The sequence below is a fragment of the Trachypithecus francoisi genome, unplaced genomic scaffold (genome assembly GCF_009764315.1).
Source record: "Trachypithecus francoisi isolate TF-2019V2 unplaced genomic scaffold, Tfra_2.0 Lachesis_group19, whole genome shotgun sequence".
Lineage (NCBI taxonomy): Eukaryota > Metazoa > Chordata > Mammalia > Primates > Cercopithecidae > Trachypithecus > Trachypithecus francoisi.
In genome coordinates this window covers 45,254,674-45,273,611 of record NW_022681464.1, presented here as the reverse complement: position 1 = coordinate 45,273,611, position 18,938 = coordinate 45,254,674, and the positions used below count along the sequence as shown (strand labels likewise).

Below are 18,938 nucleotides of genomic sequence, written 5' to 3'. Positions count from 1 at the left end.
TGCTGGAATTACAGGCACGACCCACCATGCCCAGCCTATATGGTGGATTTTATGTAGATGTTCCAGTGGCTTTTAGGAAAGTCTTTATGATTTCATACATCCGTCCACAGTCACGTCTGCAGACTCTCTCCACTCCCTCTGCAGAGAGCTGTAGAATATTCTGTTTCCCAGGTATTTGCTTCCTACATGAGTAAAATCAGGTTTAAGTGAATAAAAATTGTACATCTCTTCCCATGTACCAGGGAAGTATTTGTGGTGCCTGCAAAGACCAAGCACAGTTCATGCCTCTGCTGGCCTTCACACCGCTGCAGCCAGGCAGTACAGAAGCCCTGCTCCCTGCTGCCCACAAGCATGAGGCAGGTGGGAAAGGGGATGCGTGCCACCTTGCAGGCGGGCAGGCAGCCTCATGGGCAGAGTTGTACACAAGGTGGGTGATGAGGAAGACAGCTGTAAAGTAGGAGTGATCAGCTGCTGAAAAACATCCAGTGCTCAATGTGGGTGCTTAGAGTTATTCTCATAAAAAATGCGAGGCAGTTAGTCAGGTGTGGTGATGCCTGTGGTCCCAGCTGCTCAGGAGGCTGAGGCAGGAGGATTGCTTGAGCCCAGTGGTTTGTGGCTTCAGTAAGCCATTATTGTGCCACTGCAATCCAGCCTGGCTGACAGAGCGAGACCGTGTCTCCAAGAAAAAAAAAAAAAAGATTTCTAGAAGTACTTGCTGGGTTACACTAAATGAACCTAAAAACAAATAGATAAATAATGAAGGTTACACAGAGCGGAAGCTTTGTTAACAGATTAACTTACATAATAGTTGCTGCTGGGAAAACAAGCTGGTGACTTCCTTAAAGGGTGTCCCACACGTCTGGCAAATGAACAGACCCAGCTCTTGCTCCCGAGCATCCTGGGAGGCACGTGGGCATGCTGTGTGGGTGGTCTGGGTGCTGCAGCCTGAGCTGTCACGGGTGTGGGGTGTCAGTGCATGCAGACCCACACTGCCTCCTCCTTCAGGGCTCACTGGCAGTCTTCTTTGCACTGCTTCAGTTTCCTACTTGAAGTCAAGTTTGAAAAGGAGAAGGAAGAATTGCACATTCCTCCTCAGTTTCTTAGAAACTTACCTTTGTGCCTGAGTCATTTCTAGTCCCTCTGGACCTGAGTCATGTCTGTTCACTGCTTTGTCAACCTTGTGCCCAGTTGAAGCTTTTGCAGTTGCTCCTTGTATGTGTGTTTTCAGGGTGTGGAGTGTTTTGTTTAAAAACGTCATTGCAAGCCATTGCACAAGAGGAAAGTCACGTAGCTACAGAAGACGTGGAAAACAGATTTAGTGCCTGAAATTTCTAGGAAAATGGGCAGTGCTGACAGCACTCATGGTCACGCCCTAAGTGGAATCATCATCTGTGTGTCACCTGCATGCTGCTGTGGTCAGGAGACAGGTTCCCCACCCCCTGCGCCACCTGCCATTGTGGCTTCTACCTACCATTTGTTCCTCTAGACCTGTTTGGGGAGCACCAGTTCCTGAGCAGGGGCTCTGGCTGGTGGGCCTGTGTATCACCTGACCCTGAAGCATGTGGACAACTGATAGTGGAGAGGCAGTTCCTGAAAGGAGCAAGGCATGCAGTGTAGATGAAGAACCAGAAACCTGGGTTCATCGCATCTCATCTGCCTTGCCTGGCCAGGCTGAAAGCTCCAGGGGCAGACTGAGCCTGCCCGGGCTCTCCAGGAACAGCTGCGGATTGTTTGGGTGTCTTGCTCAGTGCCCCTGGCTTGACCTGACCTGGTCTTCTTGGCTCAGAAGCCCCTAGTCATTTGTGGGTTTCTCTAGGGGGCTAGGGAGGAGGTGGCACAGCCTGAGATGATGCATGTGTGCACTTGTCATATCCCAGGGGCGTATTTCTAGATAATTTATCAGCAAAATGGAGGGGCTGGATGACTCTGCATCCCGTACATGAACTTCATAACCGAGCAATGGAAGGATGGTCCCAGAGTGGATGGGAACCAGGTTACAGTGTGTACGGCAGCTCCTGTGCATAGAAAAGTGACATTGGGCCGGGCGTGGTGGCTCACACCTGCAATCCCAGCACTTTGGGAGGCTGAGGTGGGCGGATCACGAGGTCAGGAGTTCAGGACCAGCCTGGCCAACATGGTGAAACCCCGTCTCCACTAAAGATACAAAAAATTAGTCAGGTGTGTGGTGCATGCCTGTAGTCCCAGCTACTCGTGAGGCTGAGCCACTAAAGATACAAAAAATTAGTCAGGTGTGTGGTGCATGCCTGTAGTCCCAGCTACTCGTGAGGCTGAGGCAGGAGAATCACTTGAACCCAGGAGGCGGAGGTTGCAGTGAGCTGAGATCACGCCATTGCACTCCAGCCTGGGCGACAGGGCGAGACTCTGTCTCAAAAAAGAGTGACATGGAACCCCATGAGATGCCTGCTGTTGTCTCGCAGCATCACGGAGGGAGGACAGCACTGCCAGTGGCTGTCTGTTGCTGCAGGGGTGGCCCCCGTCTGCTGTGTCCACAGTGGTAGCCGCTCACCCACATGACTGCCAAGCCCTTGAAAGGTGGCTCATGAGACTGAGGAACTGAGGTCTTTGTTTAATTCAAATGTAAGCAGCCATAGGGGGTGACTGGCTACTGTAAGGGGCTGAGCAGTCACAGAGGTTTCATTTCAGTCTTTCCATTCACACCAACATCTCGTCAGTCTTTTTTTTTTTTTTTCTGAGACGGAGTCTCGCTCTGTCGCCCAGGCTGGAGTGCGGTGGCCGGTTCTCAGCTCACTGCAAGCTCCGCCTCCCGGGTTTACGCCATTCTCCTGCCTCAGCCTCCCGAGTAGCTGGGACTACAGGCGCCCGCCACCTCGCCCGGCTAGTTTTTGTATTTTTTAGTAGAGATGGGGTTTCACCGTATTAGCCAGGATGGTCTCGATCTCCTGACCTCGTGATCCGCCTGTCTCGGTCTCCCAAAGTGCTGGGATTACAGGCTTGAGCCACCGCGCCCGGCCCGCCCGGCCCATCTCGTCAGTCTTATCCAAAATTTTAGACCACATGGTTCCTGGTTCGTGCAGGGAAAGTGGCTTCCAGGAGGCAGATGACCATGATGGATAACGCACCAAACACCAGGACATGGGGCATTTCTTTTTTTTTTTTTTGAGACAGAGTCTCACCCTTGTCGCCCAGGCTGGAGTGCAGTGGTGTGATCTTGGCTCACTGTATCCCTCCCCTCCTGGGTTCAAGTGATTCTCCTGCCTCAGACTCCTGAGCAGCTGGGATTATAGGCGTGTGCCACCACCGCCAGCTAATTTTTGTGTTTTTACTTATTTTTCTTTTTTTTTTTGAGACGGAGTCTCACTCTCCCAGGCTGGACTGCAGTAGTGTGATCTCAGCTCACTGCAACGTTAGGCTCACTGCAACCTCTGCCTCCCCGGTTCAAGCAGTTCTCCTCTCTCAGTCTCAAGTAGCTGGGATTACAGGTGCACGCCGCCACACCCAGCTGATTTTTGTGTTTTTAGTAGAGACGGGGTTTCACCATGCTGGCCAGGCTGGTCTCCAACTCCTGACCTCAGGTGATCTGCCCGCCTCGGCCTCCCGCAGTGCTGGGATTACGGGCGGGAGCCACCGCACCTGGCTTGCTTTTCAGTCATTTTTTTTTCTTATTTTCTGCAGGTCTCCTTTTTCTCTAGTGCACGTGTGAACCCGGCACAGGAACCGGATAGAAAACCTCTCAGCAAGGCCACAGTCATGCACAGAACACATGTTTGCTCAGTGCCTGCCCAAGGCCCCACCCTTAGTGAACTTGGGACAGTCCGAAAGTGTGCAAAGCACTGCCCTGAATGCTTTAGATCTGGTCTTTGATCCTGAGAATGCCTTTGGAAGGTATAAGCAGTGGCCAGCTCCACAGGGACCAGCCTGCAGAAGGTGGACTGTGAACACACCTGACCGCAGGCACCTTCCCTGTGTGTGTGGGCCTGCGTGTGGGGGGCGGTGCAGGAGAAAGGGTGACAGTCCATGGGGCGAGAGTGCCTTCCCTTGTTTTTGGCCTGAACAGGGGGTGCTGGGAGGTACCGTTTGTGGAGGTAGAGGCAAGTAGAGAAAACCAGGAGTTCCCTTCTGTGCAGGTGAATCTTGAGAGGACATTGTCTCGGTCAGGTTCCTAGCAGGACAGATGCACACTCAAGAGTCCTTGTTTGCAGAGGGACTCATTACGAAGGAGGGGCCAGCCCAGGGCTTGCTGCAGAGTGCAGGAGCAGGCAGCCCATGTCCCTCTAGCAGGAGTGTGTCAAGGAGGCCACATGGAGGAGTGCAGCCTGCACAGGGCACATGGGGCCGGGGTGGGCAGGGAGTGTCCCAGCCTCTCTCCTTCCTGCAGCCCCACCCTTGCTTACTCCCAGAGGGAAGCTGGATTTGTGACTGGCCAGTGTAGCAAGACCCCATCTCTACAAAAATAAAAATATTAGCTGAATGTGTTGGTATGTGTCTGTAGTCCCAGCTGCTTGGGAGAACAAAGCAGGAGGGTTCCTTGAATCCAGGAGTTGGAGGCTGCACGAGCTATGATGAAACCACTGCACTCCAGCCTGGGCAACACATCAAGACCCTCTCTCTTAAGAAACTATGAAAAAACCAGAGAAGTCAGAGAGCAGGGCAGGAAGGGCACCTTTGGGAAATGACCCAGCTGCGGGGGGTGTCTCTGTTTGTCACCTGTGTCTGCAGTTCAGGTGAGCCAGGCTGGGTGCAGACGTAGGAGGTCTCAGCCGCAAGTTACATTTAACCCCTTGGTGCCCAGGTATCAGCACCGACTGGGAGAATCAAAGTCAGAGTCCTGGGCCACCTTGCTTGGTCATCTCTCAGCCTCCTCCCCTCCAGACTGAAGTTAAAGCCGAGTTTAGTTTTGCTTCCGAAGATTTGTTTTCTAGTGTTCTTCGCGCTTGCGTTTCTCTGCCTGGCCTGCTGGAATCCGTGATACTCTTTCCGAACGCCAGGACTGAGGTGCCACTCTGTGTTCTAAACCCTGCTGAGTAGGTTGGCTGGCAGGCAGGTCAAAAAGCACATGGTTGTTTAAGACTCTGCCTCTGTTTGACCCAGAGAAACCATAATGACATCTGTTTGCTGTGCCACCTTTTTCTTTAACGGGACTGGAAGCAATTTGAGGCACGTTGTTCTGTGTCCTTGGTGCATTTCCTCAGGCTGGGTTCCTCCACTGCAGGTTCATTGCAGAAGAGGCCGCGGCTTCTGGGGCCAAGTGTGTGCTCACCCACAACCCGACCTGGATCATCGACCCCATCGACGGTACCTGCAATTTTGTGCACAGGTAAGCTGGGCAGGGATCGTCTCCGTGGCAGGGCTTAACACGTCCTCTTCCGTGAGATTTTGTCTTTTCAAAAGCAGCATTTTTTTAAGGCAGGAATATATAAACAAACCTATAGTAGGCTCATAGTCTCATTAGAAAGATGATCAGATCTTGATATTTTTAAAATAAGACTATCCATTTGTGAGGGGCTCTTGGAGTATGTAAGGAAATCTGCACTTGTTTAAAAACCAGTTTGTTACGTTAAAAATGTTGCGTTGCATTTAACAAGGACCCCTTCGAGAAGTCTGACTCCCCTCACACCCCACCCCCACTGGAGAAACAGGTGAGGTTGGGATACAAAGTCTGTGCTGCCCCACAGTGGCCGGAGGCCGAGGTGTAGCGCGTGGCCTGTGACAGGTGAGATTTGAGAGCCACTTCCTGTATGAGAGCAAACGTCGTGGTTACAAAAAGCAGGAGGTTTGGGGAGGTCAGGGGGGCCCATGTGGGAGGTGAAGGGAATGCAGCTTCGGGGATGGGGTAGTGACAGGGATGTGAAGGTGACAGGGACGCGACCACAGGCGTTCTCTGACGGGCAGGTGATGGTGCTGCACTGCCTGTCTACACGCACAGGTGGGTGGGGACCTGGGGCACAGAGCACGACGTGGCTTTCACAGAGAGTAGTTCTCCAGCTCCGGAGAACCCTGGAGAGATTCCGCTTCCATGGGCGGGCGGCTCGCGGCTCCTGTGCTCACAGTGCACGCCAGCACACTGGGCTGCACGCGCTGAGCAGGAAGGCGAGCAGAGCCCGGGGTGGGCTCCTTTTCTTTTTTTGTTAAAAATATGGAACGCTTCACGAATTTGCGTGTCATCCTTGCGCAGGGGCCATGCTAATCTTCCTCTGTATCGTTCCAATTTTAGTATATGTGCTGCCGAAGCGAGCACATGGGCTCCTTTATGATCTGCCTCTGATGGCACGTTTATATGTAAAACATGAAGTCGTTCCATGCTAAGCACGGCCTTTAGAATTCTAGGTGAGTTGCCTCAAGAATTCAGTTGTGCCCACACAAGGTGACCCTTTTGAGGCAGTGGAGTCGTGCCATCTGGTGCCAGCAAATGAGTCATCAATCTCTCCTCTCATTTCAACGAAAGCATGATCCTTCCCAGGGCTCTCCTCCCAGAGTACGTCACTGAGTGGAGCCTCATTGCTTCTGCCTGCTTGTGGTTCCAGGGTGCTCATCATGGTGACACGGCAGGTGAAGCCCTGTCACATGGTGAAGGCCACATGTCTATCCAAGAGTCTTCAGTGGCTCCAGAGACATAGCTTCCAGTGCTTTCCTGTCTGTGCCCCTGGGGGGATCCTGGGACTGGGGAGGTGACTGGGAAAAGGGTAGCAGTTTCAGAACAGACTCCAGAGCTGATTCTGACAGTTCCTGAACCCCACGCTACAGCTGTGGTGGTCATTGTGGTCTGAAGACATCCGAAAGCCACCAGCAGCTGCCACTCAGATGGCGCCTGTTCACCCCTGTGCCCACCAGTGCTGGGCCACAGCAGTGGGAGAAAGCTCTCCTGGGCATGGGAACAAGTGTGAGGCCTGGCACATGGTGCATCTGCCCTGGAAGCCAGCAGCTCATCCCAGGGTCCCGCACACCCCGGCAGTCAGAGTTGCGTTTGTGTACAATTGGTTTTGCATTTTTCCTGTCAGTTTGCAGTACCCAGCCTTTCCTGCCTGTTTTTAAGCTCCAATGACCTGCCTGTAAAGGAAGGATTATTTTGAAGATATTGAGCAGCAATAGCCTAATCACAAAACTGCAGGGAAACTGATCATGCAAACTGTCTGCAGCCATGGCTGTCCCTGCAGCTGGCTACTGGGCACTCAGGCCGGGACAGGGATGCTAGCAGTGCCACAAGGTGGGCTGTGGCTCAGAACTGGCCCCCATGGGGAGGCTGTGGTGCCTTCCGGGGCCACCTGCCTGGCACCCCACCTGGGACTGGATCTGGCCTTTGGGGAGGGCTCTGCTGGCCCTTTAGATCTGGAGAACCAGAAAACAGATGATTGAGATCCTTTCTAGTTGGGCATCAGAGGGTTGTTGAATTACGTCAGTCTTATGTGACTTTCACAGTGCTGTTTTCTTTCAAGGTTAACTGTCTTACAACATGGTCAGTTTATTCTGTTTGTCTTGGAAGCAGTCAGTGAAACTGTGGGAAGTAGTTTTTAAACCACCAGCACACCCAGAGTGTAGGAAGGTCCTTCAGAGCCTGCGGGCAGCGACACGACGCACAGGCTCCCGAGCGCTGCCGCTCTTCTTCCAGAAAGTAAACCTTTCTATTTTCCTTTGCAGATTCCCGACTGTGGCGGTTAGCATTGGATTTGCTGTTCGACAAGAGGTGCGGGTGTGGCCTGGGTCCCCAGGGCCTCTCCCTGGGCTCCCTCTGGCCATCCTTCCTTTCTGGCTTCAGCCTCTGTGCGCCTGGTTTGCTGTTTGCCCTGTGCCTTAATCATGACTGGCAAATCCAAGCCTCTGGGTTTCAAATCCGAGAAAATAAACAAGTCCAGACTGGCTTTGGGGTGTGCAGGGTGGGGCTCTGTGGCTGGCCCTTGTCCCCTGTGGAGGGCTGGCCTCATGTTACCCGGGTCTATTTGTGACACTGCTGTGGAGCGGAAGTCCTAAGTGAACGGTCCAAGTGCATCTCCAGCTGATCCCTAGAGCGTGTGATCTCACAAACTAAAAGGAGCACTTATTTTTGGAGAACATCCTCAATCCCAATATTCTAATAATTCTTTCTTATCTTCCTCTGGTGATTAGCATGAGAACGTAGCTCTTTCATGGTTCCCATAGGCCTTCTGAACTACACAGTGTTGTGGGACCTGCATGGAAGGCGTGGGGCTGAGGTTTTAACCTTAGGAAGTAATTCAAGCAGCAGCACTGAGAAGAGCCTTCATTTCTATGTAATTGAAACAGTTTTATGTAAATAGGACTGAGTGCTGTGTTTCCAAAGCAGCCCTGCTTCACCTCAGTCTCAGCGCAGACTCCCTGGCAGGGGAGCTGAGAGAAGTACTTAAGTTGAAGTATTTAAAGCTAAGTGCTAAAGTATCTCAAAGTGCTTAAGCTGAAGATACGAATTGTAATACTGTAGTTTGTCTAAGGATGCAATGATTGACATCGTATCATGGTGCCCAGCGTGGGCGGGAGGCTGAGCAGTGCTTCCGGGGTTGACTGATGCTCTGTGACTGTGCGAAGGCGCTGCTGGAACAGCTGGCTAGGTCCTCCGCCCTTGTGTGGGTTGGCTACGGTCTGTCCTATGTTCCTAGACTGAATACGGGAGCTCCTGGCTTATAGTGGTGGGCTGGGGCTGGGACATTCCTCTGCAGTCTGGGAGCCCTTCACAGGCCTCAGGAACCAGCCGAATTCTAGGACTGACCTGGTCATGAGGATTCCTTTAAAGCCAGGGTACTGGAAAGGGAAGGATGACGAAATGCTGCCAGACACTGCAGGCTCTGAATAGCGTTGACTGAATGACACCCCCAACCCCCAGAAATAAACCCTTTCTCTGTAGCTTGGGGCGTCCACTCCAGGGTGGCTGTGCTCAGCCCAGGGCCAGCCAAGGCTTTCCTAAGACATTTGGCTGGGGTGTTTTTTCAAATTTTCCAGAGAGGTGAAAACTTCGCTAACTTGCCAAACAAGCACGCTGGCCCTTGTTAACCCTGAGCGGGGAAAAGTCGGTACAGGAAAGGTCACAGAGGCCGTGGGCTCCCGTCCTTCTCCACGCCAACCTCTTCCTTTTGCTGCTTCATCCTGGGAGGCTGTGGTCTGACGCGTTGTCCCCTGATGTGGGGCAGTGGGGCCGCTGTTCAGTGCACTGCCTGCTCACGGGTCAGTCCCCAGTCTGCAGCGCCACCTCTTCCTCCCAGGGGCTGTCCTTGGGCTTCTGAGATGCTGCTGGCTTTACAGATGCATTCTCTCCTCACCCATCAGCAGTTCTGAGGATTTCTTATGGGGTTTGGTTAGAGTCACAAGTAACCTTTTTTTCCAGCACCAAAAGGGGCCTTTGTAAAAAATTAAGCTTTTTCAATAACTTCTGGTTACTAATGCTTGTTTTGATGTTAATTTTTAAAGCTTTAATAGTCTGAATATATTTTAAAATGTAGTTATTTAGCAAAAGCAAGCTTGCTTTTATGTCCAGGTCTCATTTTAAATGCAGGCACTGCTTTTTCTCAGTTCCTTTTGGAAAGGTAATTTCTGTCACAGTGTCACGTGTTATCCTAACACCTAGGGCAGCCTTCATCTTTGAATAACGATGGTTTTTTTCCACATCAAATGAGTGAACCGTCTTTGTTTTCTGTCCTGCCTCTGCCGCCCACAGCTGGAATTCGGAGTGATTTACCACTGCACAGAGGAGCGGCTGTACACGGGCCGGCGGGGTCGGGGCGCCTTCTGCAATGGCCAGCGGCTCCGGGTCTCCGGGGAGACAGGTGGGCTTCACGAGGCTTGTCTCAGTTTATTTCTGAAAGAGAAGTGTGAAAGGAGAATGCTAAAGCCACCATGGTGTGGGACGGGGGTAGAGGTCCCTTGCTGATGGTGACGTCTCTTTTTAGGGACATCATGTCCCTGATGAACTGGAAATGGAGCCAGCTCTGTATCTTAGTGTTTTTGCTCACGTGGCCAGAGCTTTAAATAGCCTCATTCTGCTTTGCACTCACATCCCACATCTTTCAGGCTAAAAGCACTCCAGTCGCAGTCAAGATTTGGTCATAGTGGGATTGGGTGAGCAGCCTTAGGCCAGGTGCAGTCAGAGCACACTTGTTCCCCTCAGAGCGCCCTGGCATACCTTGGTGGTCCCGATTTTGCCCAGGCCCTGCTGCCCAGGTGCAGTCTGTGGCCCCTGAGTGTGCACAGCAGTAACTGGCTTCAGCTTCTGCGAGAAGAACCATCCTCAGGAATAAGTCATGTAAAGAGGCATCTTAGCTCCACTCTGCAGTTACGGCCTGCCCCGATTTCCTTAGCCCAGAATTTCAGGGTCATCCAGTGGCTCTGAGAGGGGGGCTCCCGTTCCCTGCATACTGCCTGTCCTGAATGGGCCAGTTTAGGTTTTCACTGATTCTTTTTGGCCTTTCTCCCACATGGATCAATCTGGTGAATTTTTTTTTTTTTTTTTTGAGATGGAGTCTCACGCTGTCGCCCAGGCTGGGGTGCAGTGGTGCCATCTCGGCTCACTGCAAGCTCTGCCTCCTGGGTTCATGCCATTCTCCTGCCTCAGCCTCCCGAGTAGCTGGGACTACAGGCGCCCACCACCACGCCCGGCTAATTTTTTGTATTTTTAGTAGAGACAGAGTTTCACTGTGTTAGCCAGGATGGTTTCGATCTCCTGACCTCGTGATCTGCCCGCCTTGGCCTCCCAAAGTGCTGGGATTACAGGCGTGAGCCACCGCCCCGACCAATCTGGTGATATTTGACTGCATTGTGAGACAGGTACTGCAGGGAATAGAAGAGTGCCAGACAAATGAGCAAAGCCTCAGACCGGCAGCGGCTGCATCGGAGGTTTTACAAGCTCCATAATACCTGCATGTTTGGGTTTGAAAAGGCGGAAGTGCACTGTTGCTTGTTTCTGCCTTGTATGTTTCTGGCGTGGACATCCTGCAGGGCCCCCCGTCTCATTCCCTGCCAGTTACACTCTTTCTTCTGCTCTCCCATCAGCCTCCTTGTGCCTCCCCTCTTGACCCATTTCCAGCCTCTCTTAAAAATTCCTTTCCTGGCAGCCTTTCTTCATTGTCCGTATTTATTCCTACGTCTTTCCTCCCTGGCTGATGCCTGTGTGCCCAGACGGCCTCTGAGGCAGTGAGAGGAACTATGGCCATGGCCCATCTCTGCTGCTGTGAGCCCGTGCAGCCAGGAACGTGGTGGGCCAGGATGGATAAGGTGTCAGGAGAGGTCCTGCCACTGCGTGAGGGACAGGACGGGCAAGATTGTGCAAAGGAGAGGAGGTGGCTGCAGGAGAGCCTAGAGCAGGAGAAGGGAGAAGTCATGGGGGCCTCTGAGGGGAAGACAGCAGCTGGACTCACCAGTTAGCGTCTGAACCCAGAGAGGTCTTGGAGTGGCCTCTGGCTCCGCCTCAGCTTCCCTCTCCAGAAGTGTTTTGTTTGGCAGTGAAAAAAGTAGCTTTAATTACAGCTGTGTGTGCCAGGAGGTGCCCACTCCAGCCTCATTGTGTAACCGGTGGTGAGGAAGCGTGCTATTAAGCATGCTCGGGTGAGCTTTGCTCTATATTTCACTGGATTATAACACTGAACTCTTACTAACACGCTCTTGGCGTCCTGGCCGCCCGCCCGCCCGCCCGTGTAGCTCAGTCAGGCTGCAGCTCTGCGTCCTCCTGGCCTGCAGGCCGCTAGCTCAACCACCAACTCCACTAGGGCAAGGACTTCGTCTGGGGCCCCTTTGTGTGACCCCCAGTAGGCCTGGTAATTTCGTAGAATGAAGGAAACATGAAGTGCTCATGTTCTGAAGCTCATTTGTGACTTCAGAAAAATTCTGATGGATAAAGCAGACAGCTGCTGCCGGTCTGAGGCTCTGCCCATTTGTCTGGCACTCTTCTGTTCCCTGCAGTACCTGTCTCACAATGCAGTCAGATATCACCAGATTCATCCATATGGGAGAAAGGCCAAAAAGCATCAGTGAAAACCTAAACTGGCCCATTCAGGACAGGCGGTTCCACGTGTTTCCTTCCGTGGTGGTTTTCTTTCCTATAGGTAGATGGACTTCAGGAGATGAGAGTGCACGCTTCTCAGCAGCATGGTCTCTTGGCACCATGCAGACCTGATTTCAGATCCTGATATTGCCGCCTTTTTTTTTTTTTTTTTTTCCCTAAGATGGAGTCTCGCTCTGTCACCCAGGCTGGAGTGCAGCAGCACAATCTTGACTCACTGCAACCTCCAGCTTCTGGGTTCAAGTGATTTCTTCTGCCTCAGCCTCCCAAGTAACTGGGATTACAGGCGTGCACCACCATACCTGACTGATTGTGTATTTTTAGTAGAGATGGGGTTTCAACATGTTGGCCAGGCTGGTCTCGATCTCCTGATTCAAGTGATCCACCTGCCTCGGCCTCCCAAAGTGCTGGGATTACAAGTGTGAGCCACCGCGCCTGGCCCCCACGTCGCGATTTCTTAAGAGGTTAGTTGCAGTGTGAAATCTAGTGGATTTGTTGGTACTCAGTTACATTGAAAGCCACTGGGCTATCTTGTACTTGGAATGGATCTTTTGTCCGTGGTTGATTTTATAACATCATGTATTGGTCATTTAGGAAATGGTTTCACTGCGATTTTCAGCTCTTCTAAATGCTTATGTAGTTTTTAATAAAATACTAAAAATGTCATATTAATATCACCCCTCCTCAGGAGAGCTCTTGAAGTGTTGGAAAGTTGTCAGGCTCACAGTGTTAGATACGATTTTTCAGAAAAATAAAAAAAAAATATATATTTGAGACAGTCTTGCTCTGTTGCCCAGGCTGGAGTGCAGTGGCGCAATCTCGATTTACTGCAACCTCCACCTTCCAGGTTTAAGCAGTTCTTCTGTCTCAGTCTCCCGAGTAGCTAGGATTACAGGTGTGCGCTGGCACGCCCAGCTAGTTTTTGTACTTTTAGTAGAGACAGGGTTTCACCATGTTGGCCAGGCTGGTCTCAGACTCCTGACCTCAGGTGATCCACACGCCTCGGCCTCCCAAAGTGCTGGGATTACAGGTGTGAGCCACCACACTCGGCCTTTACTTATTTATTTATTTATTTTTGAGACGGAGTCTCGCTCTGTCGCCCGGACTGGAGTGCAGTGGCCAGATCTCAGCTCACTGCAAGCTCCGCCTCCCGGGTTTATGCCATTCTCCCGCCTCAGCCTCCCGAGTAGCTGGGACTACAGGCGCCCGCCACCTCGCCCGGCTAGTTTTTGTATTTTTAGTAGAGACGGGGTTTCACCGTGTTAGCCAGGATGGTCTCGATCTCTTGACCTTGTGATCCGCCCGTCTCGGCCTCCCAAAGTGCTGGGATTACAGGCTTGAGCCACCGTGCCCGGCCACTTATTTATTTTTTGAGACAGTTTTTTGCTCTTGTTGCCCAGGCTGGAGTGCAATGGTGTGATCTCAGCTCACTGCAACCTCCACCTCCTGGGTTTAAGTGATTCTCCTGCCTCAGCCTCCCAAGTAGCTGGAATTACAGGCATGCATCACCATGTATGGCTAATTTTGTATTTTTAGTAGAGACGGGGTTTCTCTGTGTTGGTCAGGCTGGTCTTGAACTCCCGATCTCAGGTGATCCACCCACCTCAGCCTACCAAAATGCTGGGATTATAGGCATGAGCCACTGTGACTGGACTCTGTTTTTAAATTGTAGAAGAGTTTTCTTGAATTACAGTTTTTAATATATTTTAAAATATTTTTAATATTAATTTAATATTTAATATTTTAATAATATTTAATTTGGAAATATCCAAATTGCGTTGCTTTGTTTTTTGTCTTCTGGGACTTGAATGTATGTTAGGCCTTCACTATCGTTTCCTCTTGCATTCTTTTTATCTTTTCCACCAATTATCTTATTTTAAAAAGTTTCCTCTTTTTCACCCTCAGTTTCCTGCAAAGCGTCATGTCTTGTGTTTATTCATTGTGTTCCTTTTAGTTAGTCTTCTTTTCTGAAATATTTCCTTTACGTAATTTTTCCTAAGTTCTGTGACCTGTGATTTGGATTATGCTCTTTTTTCCTGATATTCCTTATTACTCCTATTTTGTGGTTAGATTTTTTTTGGCAAAATTATTTTATTGGCTTATACATGTTACTCTGCTCCTCACTGTTTTTTTCTTAGGATAATTGTGTGTGGGATTCAACCGTACTTCTTCTTAGTTACCTACTGTTACTTGACATTGGATTCCTGGGCTTTGGGGGTTTGGAGGGCGGAGCTGGGGGCTCCAGACAGCATCTGTAGTTTCATGTTCTATAGCTCCCTCTTCAATGTTTTTGTGAAGTATTAAAATATTGGTCTTGTTAGGTGAGGCACGGTGGATCATGCCTGTAATCCCAGCACTTTGGGAGGCTGAGGTGAGTGGATCACAAGGTCAAGAGATCGAAACCATCCTGGCCAACATGGTGAAACCCCGTCTCTACTAAAAATACAAAAAATGAGCTGAGTATGGTGGTGTGCACCTGAAGTCCCAGGTATTCGGGAAGCTGAGGCAGGAGGATCTCTTGAACCCCAGAGGCAGAGGCAGAGGTTGTAGTGAGCCAAGATCACACCACTGTACTCCAGCCTGGTGACAGAGCGATATCTGTCTAAAAAAAAAAAAATTGGCCTCATCTTTAGATTTTTGGCTCTTTTTTCCTCCTTTGTGGTTATCCCGTGAGGGGCTGCTGGGGCGGCCTGTGAGGTCCTCCCGTCCTCCGGTGCTTCCCTCTTCTTCCCGCACAGGTTCTGGTGCCCTGCGTGCCTGTAGCTGCCTCTGGGTTGCCCCATCCGCTTGTGTTGGGAGTGTGGATAGACCTCATGGGTATGTTTTTTTTTGGTAGACAACGTCTGTAGTTGGGTTTTTTGTTCTCCGAGTTGCTCTGTTTTTATCAGAGGGAATTTGGAGAGGTTTAAAATCCATGGGCCATTATACAGGTTTCCAATTCTGTCTTCAGGATTCTAAACAGTACATTTTCCGGCCGGGCGCGGTGGCTCAAGCCTGTAATCCCAGCACTTTGGGAGGCCGAGACGGGCGGATCACGAGGTCAGGAGATCGAGACCATCCTGGCTAACACGGTGAAACCCCGTCTCTACTAAAAAATACAAAAAAAAAAAACTGGCCGGGCGAGGTGGCGGGCGCCTGTAGTCCCAGCTACTCGGGAGGCTGAGGCAGGAGAATAGCGTGAACCTGTGAGGCGGAGCTTGCAGTGAGCTGAGATCCGGCCACTGCACTCCAGCCTGGGCGACAGAGCAAGACTCCGTCTCAAAAAAAAAAAAAAAAAAAAAAAACAGTACATTTTCCATTACAATTACTTGGTTAAAAAATAATTTATTGAGATCAAAAACAACCTCAAATTAGCCACTGTAAGGCGAACAAGTCAGTGGCATTCAGCACCTTCACAGTGCTGTGCAACCACCGTCCACTGCGCTTCAGAACGTCTCCCTCATCCAGTGAACACTGCAGGCAGGGAACAGCTTGCCAAGCACGTCCCCCGAGCCCCTGGCGGTATTGTTCTGTCTAGCACATGCATTTTTAAGTTACATGGAGTTAAATTTTATTTTCATAGGAGTAGCTCTTAATGGTCTGTACATCTGAAAGAATCAGGATGTATCTATAGATATATGCACTGGTAGGCTGAGCGTGGTGGCTTACACCTGTAACCCCAGCACTTTGGGAAGCTGAGGCAGGAGGTTCACTTGAGACCGGAAGTGTGAGACCAGCCTGGGCCACGTAGCAAGACCCCTATCTGCACAAAAAATTTAAAAATTAGCTGGTTGTGGTGGTGCATGCCTGTAGTTCCAGCTACTCAGAGGGCTGACGTGGGAGTTCAAGGTAACAGAGGCTATGAATGCGCCAGTGCACTCTAGCCTGGGAAACAGCAAGACCCTGTCTCCAAAAAAACCTCCAAAACAACACACTGATGAAAGTGTAGTCACAGAAGTTATATATCCAACAAAACCAGCTTGTGCCCACGGGCATGTTTTATAGGCTTTAAAGCACAGCTGCCTCTTACTCCGTGAGTACATATTTCTTTTCTTTCTTTTTTTTTTTTTTTGAGACAGGGTCTCGCTGTGTCACCCAGGCTGGAGTGCAATGGCTGATCTTGGCTCACTGCACCCTCTGCTTCCTGGGTTCAAGTGATTCTCCAAACCCAACCTCCCGAGTAGCTGGAACTACAGGCATACACCATCACGCCTGGCTAACTTTTGTATGTTTGGTAGAGATGGGGCTTCGCCACGTTGCCCAGGCTGGTCTTGAAGTCCTGACCTCAAAGCGATCGGCACACCTCAGCCTTGCAAAGTGCTGGGATTACAGGCATGAGCCACCATGCCCAGCTCATGAGTACATATTTCAGTGTACACAAATGACTTCTCTCATCATTTGAGTTGTAAAGTTTCTCCTAAGACAGCATACTCTTAGCATTGCTCAACCAGGGCAAGGGTTTCCAAACTGTTGCAAGTCACAGGCTATATTCATTTTCATCCTAAAATCTGTTTATTCAAAGAATATACAGAGATGCCCTATTTCAAAATCTATGAGATATTTTTATTGTAGTAAAATGTATGTAAATATGGTTTTCCATTCTAATTACTCTTTAGCATACCATTCAATGACATTAATTATAGTCACAATGTTGTACAGTCATCAGCACTATATATCTCCAAAATGTTTGTTCCTACAAACAAGAGCTCTACCTATTAAACAAGAATTCCTTGTTCCCTGCTTCCCATGAAATCACAGAATATTTGAAATTAAAAAGATATCTATTAGGCCGGGCGTGGTGGCTCACACCTGTAATCCCAGCACTTTGGGAGGCTTAGGTGGGTGGATCACTTGAGGTCAGGAGTTTGAGACCAGCCTGACCCACATGGAGAAACCCCATCTCTGTTAAAAAAAAAAAAAAAATTAGCTGTATGCCTGTAATCCCAGCTATTTGGGAGGCTGAGGCAGAAGAACTGCTTGAACCTGGGAGGTGGAGATTGCAGTGTGTGTGTGTGTGTTTAAAACCTAAGATATAGTAAATATAGGACAAAAGGCGATAAAATACAGAAATCATAGTAATTATGGATAACTAGTCAGAAATAATCATAAGACAATATTAAGTAGGGGTTGTCATAAGTTTTTTTCCCCTTATCTGGAGCAGAATAAAACAGTAGAAAGCATTTTGCCTGTAGGTGGCGACATTCAGACCACCTTTATGCTCTGTTATATACTCTGTTCTTTTTTTTTTTTTTTGAGACGGCCAGGCTCAGTTGCCCAGGCTGGAGTGCAGTGGCATGATCTTGGCTCACTGCAACCTCCGCCTCCCAGGTTCAAGCAATTCTTGTGCTTTAGCCTTTCCAGTAGCTGGGATTACAAACATGTGCCACCATGCCTGGCTAATTTTTTTTTGTTGTTGTTGTTGTTGTATTTTTAGTAGTGATGGGGTTTCCCTATGTTGGCCAGGCTGGTCTCGAACTCCTGGCCTCAAATGATCTACCCACTTTGGCCTCCTAAAGTGCTGGGATTACAGGCATGAGCCACTGCACCCAGCCTATACTCTGTTCTTGATTTCATTTGGGAAAACGTATGTTGGCAAGAATGAGAAGGAATTAATTCAGGGTGGCCAGAAGAGGGAGGTGCTGGATTCAGAGCAAGCTTTTCACAAACTGGAAAACTATGGAAGAAACCCCTGCCTTCACACAATCACCAGACACGCTTGGCTGTAAGTCGCGGCCCCACCATGGAATGGCTCCATGGCCTGAGCAGCTCATGCCGCTTCTCCCTGCTTGGGTTTCTGATCGGTTGGACAGGGGCAGTGGCACGTAGGCTGGCAAGTGCTCGCAGAGGCCTGTTGGGAAGAGTGAAGACCTGGTCACTGTCAAGAAGTGAAAATTTGCTGTCTCCTGCACACAAATTAACTTCCCTTTGTGAAATGCCCCAGGGCACTTGGTTGGAAGATCCCTGCGCTTCCTGTACTAGCCCTGGCATGGGAGGTACCTGCCTGTCTAGGCTGGCACCGGCGGACTTTCCTCCACCCACCCGCCCTGTGCTCATCTCTGCCCTCAGGTGTGGGGAGTGGGCGAGGCCTTTAAGAGTGGATGCTTATCTCCTAGGGCAAATGGACTGCCCAGCTTCCTAGTTCCTGGGGAGAAATCTTCATTGTCCTCCTCCATCTCTTCCCAGGGTCATTAACCCTGGTGCCAGGAAGTGCCCTGTGTGTTAGGATTTCACTGTCTGGATTTTACCGCTCAGAGAAAATCCCCCTTAGAGTGTACCTCCAGGGCGAGCCTGCCTGTGAAGGACTTGGAAATAGTACAGGACTCTTCACAGCCCAGTGGGGTTGAGGGGGCGTACGTAAAATTGATTCAGCTTTCCCAGAGGGCAATTTGGAAACTATCAAAACCTAAAATATGCACACCCTTTGATTCAGAAATCCCACTTGTGCTAATCTATCTTGAAAAAAATCAGTATGACTATATAAACCTCTACAGAAAAGATGTTTGTGAAGCATTGTTTATAATAAAAATGAAAAATGTTCATCTTCAGGGGAATGGTGACATAAATTGCAGTCGTTGCACTGGATGGAATAGAGTGCAGCTGTTAAGAAAGAGTAAGTAAGGTACTGATGGCAAAAGATGTATATGAGACATTTTTATATTGAAAGAGCGAGCAAAAGAGTAAGCTGTAAAACCATTTTTTTTTTTTTTTTTTGAGACGGAGTCTTGCTCTGTCGCCCAGGCTGGAGTGCAGTGGCCAGATCTCAGCTCACTGCAACCTCCGCCTCCCGGGTTCATGCCGTTCTCCTGCCTCAGCCTCCCGAGTAGCTGGGACCACAGGCGCCCGCCACCTCGCCCAGCTAATTTTTTGTATTTTTAGTAGAGACGGGGTTTCACCGTGTTAGCCAGGATGGTCTCCTCGATCTCCTGACCTCATGATCCGCCCGTCTCAGCCTCCCAAAGTGCTGGGATTACAGGCTTGAGCCACC

General features: G+C 50.1%; 1 protein-coding gene and 1 non-coding gene across 2 annotated transcripts in view; one reads left to right on the top strand and one right to left on the bottom strand.

Moving 5' to 3' along the window:
- The window catches only part of IMPA2 (inositol monophosphatase 2), a 49,986-nt gene that overhangs the window by 24,013 nt on the left and 7,035 nt on the right, over nt 1–18,938 (top strand). Inside the window, exons 3-5 of the mRNA XM_033178363.1 lie at nt 5,192–5,296; nt 7,615–7,660; nt 9,638–9,746. Coding sequence (XP_033034254.1) covers nt 5,192–5,296; nt 7,615–7,660; nt 9,638–9,746 — 260 coding nt within the window. The remainder of the gene's footprint in view (nt 1–5,191; nt 5,297–7,614; nt 7,661–9,637; nt 9,747–18,938) is intronic.
- On the bottom strand, nt 6,110–6,217 carry LOC117064309. The gene has a single exon (XR_004429372.1). It is a non-coding gene; the product is annotated as a U6 spliceosomal RNA (small nuclear RNA).